Raw genomic sequence first — 12550 nt, forward strand, 5'->3', positions numbered from 1 at the left:
GCGATAAACACATTCATTAAGGAATAGTGCTTCTCTATGCTGCGTGCACCTGCCAGATAGCAAATATTACTTTATTATTTAAATTTGTCTGTGAAACTTGAAGATTTTTTTTAATCTGTTAATTTTGCACTTAAAATGATTAATAGGTTGCTTTATTTTTTTAAGGTGTTAAAAGGACTCATAATGTATGTTTTCAAGAAAGTCAACCTTTGCAAGTTGTTTTTGAAAAGAATATGTGTACTAATACACTAATGATTCAACCAAGGTATGGAGTTCTCTGTTGTTTATTTTTCTTTCACCGAATATAGTATCGTGAAAGAGTAAAGACTGAATGTCCTGGAGCTTTTATGTCAGTTACTTTTTTTTTTTTAAAGCTAATACTGGATTTGGAGAAATCATCTTATAGGATCAAGAAGAAACCATGAAGAAGATAATAGTAGATAATAACTGCCTAATGATAGCAATAATAATTTAATGGCCAAGAAAATTCTAAATATATCCCATCAGTGGCTTTCTACATAGTGATATGAAGAGAAAAATATATTATCTAATAATACTTAGCATTTATATGGTGCCTTTTGTCTGAGTCTTTAAAACACACAGCATGAGGAAATTTTAACGTTTTCAATGTGAACTGATTTTATCCTTAAGTGTTTCCATTTTTTTCTCTAGAGAATGAGTAAGGCTATTTGTCAGTGAGAATGTACTCAATTTTTCAGTTAAGCTATAGCGTTAAACATTAAACATTAATTACTTTGTGAGCCAAAAGATATTTTGTCCTTGTTGTTTTTAAATACATGCTCCTTGAAATACATCTAAAATTTATAGAAGAGTGCAAAGATTAAAAAATAAATCTTTCTCCTCTACCTGCTTCCTATGTCCCAATTGGCAGGGATAACATATATTAATAATTGGTGTATATAAATCTAGCTCTTATCCTGTTTATAGCTATATTTGCTAAATTTGTAACCAGTCTCTCTGTAACTCTCCCTCTCCCTGTAGTTATGGTTATCATTTTTTTCTCCCCTCCTCTCAAATTTATATCACGTACTAGACAAATACATGTTTTTTTTTTTTCAAAGACAATGTCCCACTATTATTATTGTTTGGCAACTTTTTTAAGTTTCTGTGTCAGTTCACTTAAATCATTCTTATTCTTTTTAATGGCTGCATGATTTTGCATTGTATGACTGAATGGCAATTTACTTACCTCCCTGCAGTAGTCCTTTATCCACAGGACTGTGTTCCAAGACTATGTTCCATGAATGCCTGAAACTGCGGATAGTACCAAATCCTATATGTACTGTTTTTTCCTATATATACATACCTATGATAAAGTTTAATTTATAAATTAGGCACAGTAAAAGATTAACAATAATAACTAATAATAAAATAGAACAATTATAACAATATACTATAACGAAAGTTATGTGAGTGTGGTCAGTTGTACAGGCCCTAAGTCTTCGTATAGGCTAAAAGCTTTCTGCCAAAAGTCAGAACGTGTTTTCTGTTCATGTCTTCCACCCACAAATTTAATGCCTTTTCCATCTTAACTAAGTACATAGCACACGCTGTGGCCATAACTTTTGCAGTTTGAGGTGCAGCAGATAGACTAGCATGAATTTCTTTTCCTTCTTTACAATTTCACAGCTAGATTTGTTCTTACTGTAGGTCTTAGCAACCTCAGCATGCAAATTTTTTCTTTCCTTATTAAGTTAAGGAGAATGTTCCCCTTTCCACCTAGAGGAAGTACTTTATAGCTTCTCTTTGCATATCTGAATTGCCAGCATCACTACTCTTACTCTTTGGGACCATTATTACATAAAATAAGTGTTACTTGAACACGGGCGCTGCAGTAACAGCGATCTGATAACTGAGATGGCTACTAAGTGACAAATGGACAGGTAGTATACACAGTGTGCACACGCTGGACGAAAGGATGATTCACATCCCAGTGCTTATGGCTCAAGGTCTCTGAGACTGAAGAGAGGTTGAAGTTAGGCCAGGGCTGCGGTCTCATCTGAAGGCGAGACTTGGGGGGAGCCACATCCGGGCTCACTGACATGAATATTGAGAGGCCTCAGAAGATGGGCTTCCAAGCTCACTCATGTGGTTACTGGTAGACCTCAGTTCCTCACAAGCCTCTCTGTAGATTGCCTGATTGTCCTTAAAACATGACAGCAGGTAGTCAGAGACAGAGACGGAGGCAGAGACACAGAGACCGACAGACACAGGGAAACTCTCAAGATGGAAGCCATGGTCTTTTTATAACCCAATCTCAGAATTGCCATCTTATCACCTCTGCCATTTTCTCTTTGTGAGAAGTGAATCTGTTAGTCCAGCCCGCACTCGGGGTGGTAGAGGGGATCATCTAAGGGCATGAATACAAGGAGGCAGGGATCATTGGAGGCCATCTTCTAGGCTGCCTAACACAAATGCAATTGTAGAAATGAAATTGCCAGCTCAAAGGCTTACACAGATTTTAAATTTGCATATATACTCACTAACAAATTGCTACCTGAAAAGTTTGTACCATTTACATTCCCACCAAAACTGTAGGAGAATTCTTCCAAGTAAAGGACAGGATCGATTTTTTAAAATTTTACCAATGTGATAGGTAGAAAATGCTATTATTAGATGTTCCTTATTGTTGCGTTTATTTTATTACTAAGGAGTTTGAGTATCTTTTCATCTGTTTATTAGCAATTTGTATTTTCTCCTTTTTTGAATTGCACATTCACATTATTTTTTGTATCAGGTAATTTGGTATCTAATACAACACTTCCCCATAACACTGGGAAAGCTCCCAGATGATTTGGTAGGTGTCCCTGACATTTTGGCATCAAGAAACACTGCTGAGCTAATGTCTGGCATCAAGATAACACCAACATTACATAAATTCTAAGATTCTCATTTTTATCTAACAACACCTCAATTTCAAAAGTAGCTCAAAACTTATAATGCAGTAATAAAAAGACAAATAACCTAACCAAAACAAACAAACAAACAAACAAACAGGCAAATGATTCAAAGAGAACTTTTGCCATAGAAAATATACAAATGGCCAACAAGCGCAAGAGAAGATGCTCGACAGCATTAGTCATTAGAGAAATACAAATCCAGCAACTCGAAATCTGAATTGTATGTGAATTATATCTCAATAAAGCTGTTTTTAAAAAGGGAGCGCAGGACAAAAGGGTATTTGGGATGTCACGACAACCTTGAATATAGTAGGAAATAATCCAGGACAAGCAACAAAGCAAAAGAGAATATAGGCAGCAGGTGGTAAACTTCTGCCCTTCAGCTGGCTCTCCGGCCGGGTCATCCCAGTTCTACTAGAGCAGCTCTGTTTTCTCCTCTTGTCCTTGGGTGTATGATCCCAGGCCAATAACTAAATAACATATTTGTTATATAAAAAAAGTTAAAGACATTTTATTCTAGCGTTTGGTTCGTCTTGAAGCTTTCACATGTTTTACTAAGAATATATGTTACTATTCTCTTGGCCTTTAAATGAAGTTACAATTTAAAAATATACTAAAAATATAGTAGTTCATATAGAAAAAAGGAGATAAGGTCTTTTGGGTAAATTTTTCTAAATTTAGGCCAACTAACCTATTTATTTCCTGAGTGAAGGTTTGAGTCCCATTAGAAAACTATTTCTTTCTGTTTGTTTTTCAAATAATGTAATATTCTTTCATGACCTTTTATAGAGTGCTTGCTGAGGCCATTGTTCTTTTTACATCGAGTCAAGAGGAAGTTACTCTTGCTGTTACTCCACTGAATGTTTGTATTAAGAGTTCTAATGAGGAATCAATGGGTAAGAATTATTTCTGTCGTGCTTTGATGGAATATTACTTTCTGGCTTTATTACTAACCATGCAGTAACTATTAGTGGAATAATAATTATTTTTGTCTAAAAAAGTGGTAAGATATAGAAAGATCATTAAAATTTTTAAGAAATCCAGGAAATTTAACACATTCAGTAGTGAAATACTCGGCTTTAAAATTCTGGTGATTTTAAAATTAGAAAAATGGTTACTAAGAAAAATATTTTTCTACTTAAGATTTTAAGGTCCATTTCTCATCCTTTATTATACTTTGTGTTTAGCATAAAGAAAAATTAAGAGGCCAGCAATCCGATTGAGGTGATCTTTGACTACATAAGTAGAAAAAATAAATTCTAATTAGATATTCCAGTTGGCAAACATATAGGACAGAAAATGTGAATACTTCTTAAGTCAGCTCTTCCAAGAGTTTATCTAGATGAACTGGAGAAACTAAGGCACGATTAAATCAGGAGTTTTGGTGTCAAGAAATTTACTTGGGTCTCTTTGGCACAAGTTGTTTGAGACCCTTCAACCCTGGGTAATTTACTTGGTGATAGCAGTAAAGAAAGAATACAGAAGGAAGAACTGTATTATTTTAAAGTGAAAAAAAACAATAGAACCAGGACTTAAGTTGGGTCAGATGACTTTTGTAGTAGTTAGTTTGCCGGGTTCTGATTCAAATGGTTTACATTTCTTTTTTAAAAAAAATTCATTAAAATTTTTAATTGAAGATATGATTTAAATTTTTTTCTTTTTTTTTTTCTCTATCTCCACTCTGTCTACCTCCCTGCAAATGGTTCACATTTCTGACTTCATTTGATTTTCATAGCAACTCTATGATGTAGGTACTAATATTATTCCCATTTCCATATGAAGAATATGAAGCACAGAGAAACTAAGTGACTTGCCTGGTGTCACACAGTAACTGGTGGATTATGATCTGAGTACAGATGGTTAAGCTCCAGGGCTCAGGCTCATTACCACGGTGCTATTGCTTCTCTCAGGTCTCAGCTACCATTCTTTTTTGGGCCTTAGGAATGCATGATTTGGAAAATATATGCTTGGCTAGTGAAAGGGTCTGTTTTATATTCCATAATGCCTCCTCTGAATTAAGATAGCTGTTAATAACCAGCAGACACTGTCCCTCGTGAGCTTTCTAATGAGTAGTTATAGTCATGGTTGACTGGGGACCCAAATGTTTAATATTACTATTGAATTTACTCTATGCTAGTCCCCTAGGAGTGATATGAACCTTCTTATTTGAAATTAATGTATTTGTAAGGTTTTGCTCAGTCCTTTAAAAAATATATACCATTATCTTTTTTTTTATGCTTGCGTAATTCATGTTCATTGAAGGAAATAAAAAACACAAAAAAGCGCTAATAAAAAAGTCACCTGAAGTATCACTACCCAGAGACAAGAACTTTTAATATCTCCTTCTGTACTTCAGCTCTAATAACAGGAGATTGATTGATTGAAAGAAATGTGATGCTATTAAGCTATTAAAAGTAATCTTGAATGGATTAAGAGGTACAAATGGTTAGTTGCAGAATAGACATAGACATGTAGGGTGTGGCGTGGGGAAGAGGGTTAATGTAATAAATATGTAAGGAGGAAGAGGGGTACTAGATTTAGTGGGGTGATCGCTTTGCAGATCTCTGATCACTGCTGTATAACTGAAACTGGTATGCCAACTATAATCGGAAAAAACCTCTCTAAATTGTACAATGTAAATATTAGCAACTAATCGTCTATTATGTTTCAATAAAGCCGGAGGAAAAAAAGGTGCTCATACAGCTAATTGTTTAAGAAATGCAAATCAAAACCACAATAAAATCTTACTTCATCTCCCCCCAAAAGTAATCTTTTATATACACTTCTTTCTCTCAGAGGGTTTATATCAAAGATATGTATTGAAGCTAATTTTGTAGTGGAAAACAATACAGTGACACACACAAATAAGTAGAAAAATGTACTTATTGACATAAAAAAATAGGATATGTTATTAAATAGATTATGAAATGGTATGCACAGTATGACCATATTTTTAGTTTTGAAAAAATATACCTAAAAGTTGAATAAAATGCTATGAAACAAAATTCAACACCTCATTAAGGAAATTATACATCATGACGTGAGATTTATTCCAGAAATGCAGTGTTGGTTCGGAATGAGAAAATCCAGTAACATAAAACACTATATCGACAGGATTTAATGAAAAAATGTGTAGGATTATCTCCGCAGATGCTAAGAGAGTCTTTAACAAACGTGGCTTCCACCTCATAGTTTACACATTCATAGCAGCATTGTTACTGATAACCACAGAGTGGGAACTACTCAAGTCATCAACTTGTAATTGTTTATACAACATGTGGTATATCCGTACGTGGACTGTTATTTAGCTCTAAAAAGAAATGAAGTACTGACACGTGCTATAGCATGGGTGATCTTGGAGGACATATACTAAGTAAAAGAAGCCAGACACAAAAGGCTATGTATTTTATAATTCCACTTATTTAAATATCCAGAATTGGTAAATCCATGGAGACAGAAAGTAAATTAGTCATTTCTAGGGGTTGGGAGGATGGGGGAATGGGGAGTGATTGGTAATGGGTATAAGGTTTCTCTCTGAGATGGTCAGAATGTTCTGAAATTAGTGGTGGTGGTTGCATCACCTTATGAACACACTAAAAACCACTGAATTCTACACTTTAAAATGGTGAATGTTATAGTATGTGAATTATATCCCAAAAGATTTTAAAATTTACTTTTTAAACCCTGTTTTGCAATTTTGTATGTTACATGTATATTATCTGTTAATCCCTTTTTCGTTCATACTTATTGAAACAAGATGGGATATGATGAAATAAAATATAATTGTTATATGTAAACTATATTCATAAATAGTAGTTTTTTTTGTAGAATAAACTAGTTTTTATGGTATTCTGATTATTTAAATGCTCATAACAAGTCACTCCACAATATAGTGACTTAAAATAATTTATTCTTATCTCTCGTGGTTCTGTGGGTTCACAGGGCTCAGCTGGGCACTTCTCACTTGGGGTCTCTTCATGCAGTTGCAGTTAGTGGCAGGGTCTGGAATCATCTGAAGATACCCAAGACGGCATACTGACGTGGCTGATAATTGATGCTGGGAGCTCAGCTAGACTGTCAGCCAGATGCCTGCACACATGTGGCTACTTCATTAACCTGGACTTCATATGGCATGAAGGCAGCATGGTGGCTGAGTTCCAAGAGGGGGCATTGCAGGATAGAGGAAGTGGCTAGAGGATAGAGGAAGTGGAGGCCCTTAGTCTCCTAAGTCCTGAGCCCAGAAACCAGCACCAGGTCACTTCTCCATATCCTATTGGTCAAAGCAGTCAGATAGCCCGCCCACCCGGACTCTAGGGGAGTGGCAGAGACATAGACTCCACCTCTCAATCAAGAAATGTCAAAGAATTTGTGGCTATTTTTAACTTATCATTTCACTTATATTTTTGGTCAAATTTAACAAATATCTGTGGAACTAATTTTATTCTTTATTATTTTATAATATTGAACAGATTTGACCAATTCTGTATACAGTGAGATGTTTGTGGGCCCAGATGAGTTTGATTTCTTTCAAATTGGAGTTGACAGTGAAATAACGTTTTGCTTCAAAGAATTAAAGGTAAACAAAAATTTGTATCAAATTAAATTTTCACTGGTAGTTTTTAATAAAGATTTCATGTTTCCTTTTTTTCCTTTTCCTTGTAGGGAGTGCTGATATTTTCAGAAGCTACACACGCTCCTATATCCATTCATTTCGATATTCCTGGCAAGTAGGTCCTTGGAAACTTTTCTGTTTCTTTTTCTTTTGTTAGGTATTAATAATTAAACTTTGGATCACTTTGAAATTAATACACACCTCACAAATTCTTTAACCTTATTAGCAACACTTACTGAACTAAAAATTTGAAAGATGCCATAAAATGGCATTTTTAAATTAGTAACTTGATGGAGAAAGATATATGTTTCTGCAGGGTGAAAAGACTTATAAATTTGACACGTTGCTGAATAAATTGTCTAATTAGGAAATTATACATGGCTTAAACAAGTTAAATGTCTGTGAAACAATATTTTATACGATATTGTGGAACTGAAATTTCAGATGATACTGGGTTAGGATAGATGAGTTTTATGGAATTGGATCTGATGATTTTCAAGAGCCCTTTCAGCTCTTAGGACTGTGTTAATTTGTGAAAAGACAAAAAGGACTTCTACTGTTACTGTTTCTTTTTAGCCCTTAATTAGCTGTCGTTTTCTAATGTTTTCTCAATGTCCATCAGAAAATGATGTGATGTTTGCTCTGACTTTGCCTTTTTTAGACCTATGGCATTAAGTATTGATGACATGTTATTGGAAGCTAACTTTATTTTGGCCACATTAGCTGATGAACCAAGTAGTGGATCTTCTCCACAATCACTGTGCCTTTCACAAAAACGAAAAAGGTAAGGCCACGTTTTAATGTCTTCATTGGTTGGGTAAAAGCCATCACAATCTTATTCTGAAATAATTCACTGGTGTTTGTTCAAGAAACAATTGAGGAGTAAAACATTAGAAGATGAAAAATTTTGACTGAATCAGGAAGAGCTATAGGAAGACCTAACTGTAACAGAAATATCACCAATCTTGCACTAGATATTTGCATTTTCTCTTCTGATCAGAATTTAACAGGACTGTCTGGTTTATCTTTGTTATTACGCAAAACTCAATTCCATTAGTAATAGTTGTTTTTTAGGACTGATATAGTTTTAAAGTTCACAGCAAAGTCTACATTTACTGCCTAGAATTCTCCTTCCCAGACATTGGGACCACCATTGTTTTTCTTCCTTTTTTTCCTTTTGTCTCTTTCTTTTGGTGGTGGTAGGGGTGCTTCAACTGTAAAAGCAACAAAGTTTCTATGGGAAATTTGGAAAATACAGAAGAGTACAAAGGAGAAAATCAGTATCATCCGCCGCATAGAGACATGCACTGTTAACATTTGGCTCACTGTATTTTCTTTCGGACTTTTCATTTTGCATATGCTTGTATTTTAAAATAAGATCAGGGTCATAAAGCATATATAGTTTTGTAGCCTGTTTTTTCCCCACGGAGTATTACATTGTGAACATGTTCTAGTATCACTGATTATGGCCTGGAAATGTGATTCTTAATGACTGTATAAAGTTTTATCATACAAATGTATAGTAATTTACTTGACTTTTTCCTAATTTGGCCCTGTTACCATATCGTGAGATTGTCTTATGCACAATGGTTGCTTTACTGAAAAATTCAAATCTGTCAAGAGAAATTTCTAAATAATCATATATGTAAATCTTAATTTTCAAAACAATTAGTTCCATGTTATTTCAATATATTCCCTATATCAGTGTTATAATTCTCATCCCATACTGCTTCATTAGTTATATAAAATATACATTTCAAAGTAAACCATTCATTCCCTTTTCCCTATTAATACCTCAGGTCAGATCTGGTATGTTCAAATTCAAAGGCTGGTGAAAAAGATAGGAAGGCCACGGAGTACATCTCAAGAAAAGCAACACCCAAAAGGCTTTATCCTAATGAGACTCTCACAACCATCTGCACGTTGGAAAACTGTGGCAGCCCTATAGGGAAAAGAGTGAATGGAAATATTACTGAAGTTCCAGAAGCAGTGTCAGCAACACAGAGGAAGTACCAGGGACTCTGTCTCAGGAAGGTAAAAAGAAATGTTGAGACATGACCATGACTCAGTCAAGAATTCTTATCATCTGTCTCCCTTTGCAATCTCTCTGCCCCAGCCCACCCCCAATATCCTGAAAATTAACTTTCTTACTTTTTAAGAGGTGAGAAGTGAAGCCAGTCTGAGATGGAGAAAAGACTGATTTATAGAATGTCAATACAAAAATCACTTTGTAAGGGATAAAAAGTACAACTTGGCAGTTACAAAATAGTCACGGGGATGTAAAGTACAGCGGAGGGAATGTGGTCAGTTATATTGTAATAACCATGTATGGTGCCAGGTGGGAACTATACTAGACTTATCAGGGGGATCACTAGCTATATAAATGTCTAACCACTATGCTGTACACCTGAAGCTAATATAATATTGAATGTCAATTGTTATCAAAAATTGTTTTAAAATTTAAAAAATAAAAAAATAGTTAAATTGTTCATTGAGTAATTTCTAGCAACGTATATTCAAGTAGAGATTTGGATCATGTGTTTTAAATAATAAAGTATGATTGCTTATGGCATACTTTGAATATAAATAATATGCTAAGGTCATATAATTTGTTTTCTAAAATAACTGTTCTTCTAATTTTATTTTCCAAATCCGGTTGGAATATCCTTTATTTAAAGTAGTACAATGTAAATTTTATCCCAACAAACATTACAAATTCTTTCATAGTGGAGTCCCAGTGTATAACGTATATATTATATTATCAGCATTTTACTAGCTGGATAAGCTTCACAGAATGCTGTAGTGTTAAACCTTATGAAATCTATTGAATTGAAGATACATGTAATTTATTAGAAACAGAAGTCTCTCAAATAATGATAGCCCCAATTTTACGCTTACTTCAATGTTTTATTCAAGCCTGTTTTGCATTGCTATTATTAATTTGGAAATATGAATTCTTTAGAGTTAGAAATTTGAAAGGACAGATAGTATTTCTAAAAGTCACCATCTTATGGTATATGAAAGACTTTTTAGGACAATAAAAGTGGACAGTGCAGGGAGTTGGTGGATGTGTGGCCTGTACAGCGGCGCTCCCTCCCTGTGAGTACGGTGGTTTTGAGGGACTAAGGGCCGGCCAGTGTGGTTAGGCAGTGGACAGCCAGGCAGAAACAGTGGCACGGGGTGAAGCCAGAACAATCAATGAGTGCAGTCATGCCAGATTTCCATATTTCCTGTAAGCCGTGTAAACGGCCATAGAAAGCATCTTGGCATTTAAAATATTTGAAGGGCTCTGTCTATGGCCACGCTACTCTGAACAAGCCCAATCCCGTCTGACCTCAGAAGCACAACAGGGTCGGACCTGGTTAGTACTTGGATGAGAGACCACCTAGGAAGACCAGGTGCTATAGGCTTAAAAAATAAAAATAATAAGGGATTGTAAGCTGACAAAGTCCTTGCAATCTGTGAGGTCAACCAAGGGTTCACCTAAAAATAAAATAAAATAAAATAAAAGTAAAATATTTGAAGGGTTTTAACAGAAAGGGCTGAGTTGAATTTTTAAAAGATAACTGTAGCTTGTAGCAACTGCATGAATGGGGTGCAGTGAGCCAAAAATGGAAGCTCAGTCGTAGCATCTGAGACATGGTAATTCCTTAGAGATGGAGAGCAGTGGCCAGAGTAGATAGCTAATTGAAGAAGTAAAAGTAGCAGGACTTGGTGACGGATTGGTTATGGGGTTTAAGGGAAAAGCAGGTATTAAGGATGACTTAGGTTGGAGACACAGGTTCAATGCTCACTCAAGATTATGAATTGAATATGTTAAGTTGCAGAAACCAGGTGGGGAGCAGGATATATGGTTGAAGTTCATACCCTAACTGAGACTCCTTGGCACATAGATGGTAATTTCAGCCATGGTATAAACAAAATCTAGGGAGAGGCTACAGAAGAAAGGACTATCATCATTTAAAGCAGTGGTTCTTAACCAGGAGCAGTTATGCCCCAGGGGACATTGAACAATGTCTGGAGACACTTTCGGATGTCACACTTTGGGAAGGGAGATGCTACTGGCTTCTAGTGCATCGAGGCCAGGGATGCTGCCCAACATCCTCCAATACACAGGAAGACCCCACGACTAAAAATCATCAGGCCCCAAATGTCAGTAGTGCTGAGGCTGAAAAACCCTGGCTCAAAGGCTGCATAGAAGAAGACAAGCCAGCTGAAAAGTCCAAGAGCACCCAGGAGAGTGTGGCATGAGGAAGGGATGAGAGTAAAGTGTCAGTATCAAGTAGGATGAAGACTGAAAATGGTCATAGGCTTAAGGGTGGTGATTTTTGGTGACTGTAAATTTCATGGGCTTCTCTATCTGTCTCTCTGGTATGTGTTTTTGTGGCTCAGGCCGGAGAGTCAGAAGCAGATTACTGATCCCAAACTGTGTACCTTTGAAGTCAGGGAAAGGTTTTGCTTTAGGATGTGTCGGGCCAGCCATGAAGGTTCTGGGTTCTGTGAACTATCACCATCAGTGTTAGGGAGTCACTGGCCACGTTTCTGAAGAGCTACTCCCTAGAGCAGTTAATGAGAACTTTTACTTTGAATGAACAGTGCAGTTACTTTTTTCCCTCCAGTTTTCTTGCATGTTCTTTGGAGCAGTTTCTTCTGAGCAGCAAGAACACATCAATAACCCTTTTGACAATCTGGCAATAGCAAGTGACAGTGAAGGAATGAATGGCGGTTTTTCCACATTCTAACACTTCATGATGGCTGAGTTGCCCCCTCGCCCCTGCCCCCCAGCCTGTTTACTCACTTACTTACATCTCAAACACTGGAAAGATATTATCTTCGACTTCCCTCAAAATAGAGGATGGGCTTCTGCTTTTCTAATCACCTTGTACAACAGCCTTATCTAGAAATAGCTGCTTGTCAAGTGTATGTAATTTGCTTTAAGTCCATTATGCTACTTGGGAGGCACAAGAGTTTTTTTTGCAGGGCAGTCTCATTAGAATGCTTTAATTCAGTGCACATT

General features: G+C 35.9%; 1 protein-coding gene across 2 annotated transcripts in view; it reads left to right on the forward strand.

Moving 5' to 3' along the window:
* Positions 1-9879, forward strand: part of RAD9B (RAD9 checkpoint clamp component B) — a 17610-nt gene extending 7731 nt beyond the window's left edge. For both annotated transcript variants that reach the window (XM_023528213.1, XM_023528214.1), the window contains 5 exons: positions 3711-3817; positions 7391-7497; positions 7584-7648; positions 8195-8317; positions 9333-9879. In XM_023528213.1, coding sequence (XP_023383981.1) covers positions 3711-3817; positions 7391-7497; positions 7584-7648; positions 8195-8317; positions 9333-9591 — 661 coding nt within the window. In that variant the 3' untranslated portion in view covers positions 9592-9879. The remainder of the gene's footprint in view (positions 1-3710; positions 3818-7390; positions 7498-7583; positions 7649-8194; positions 8318-9332) is intronic.
* The last annotated feature ends 2671 nt before the right edge of the window (positions 9880-12550 follow it).

Source organism: Pteropus vampyrus, unplaced genomic scaffold, assembly GCF_000151845.1.
Source record: "Pteropus vampyrus isolate Shadow unplaced genomic scaffold, Pvam_2.0 Scaffold23, whole genome shotgun sequence".
In the NCBI taxonomy this organism is placed as follows: Eukaryota; Metazoa; Chordata; class Mammalia; order Chiroptera; family Pteropodidae; genus Pteropus; species Pteropus vampyrus.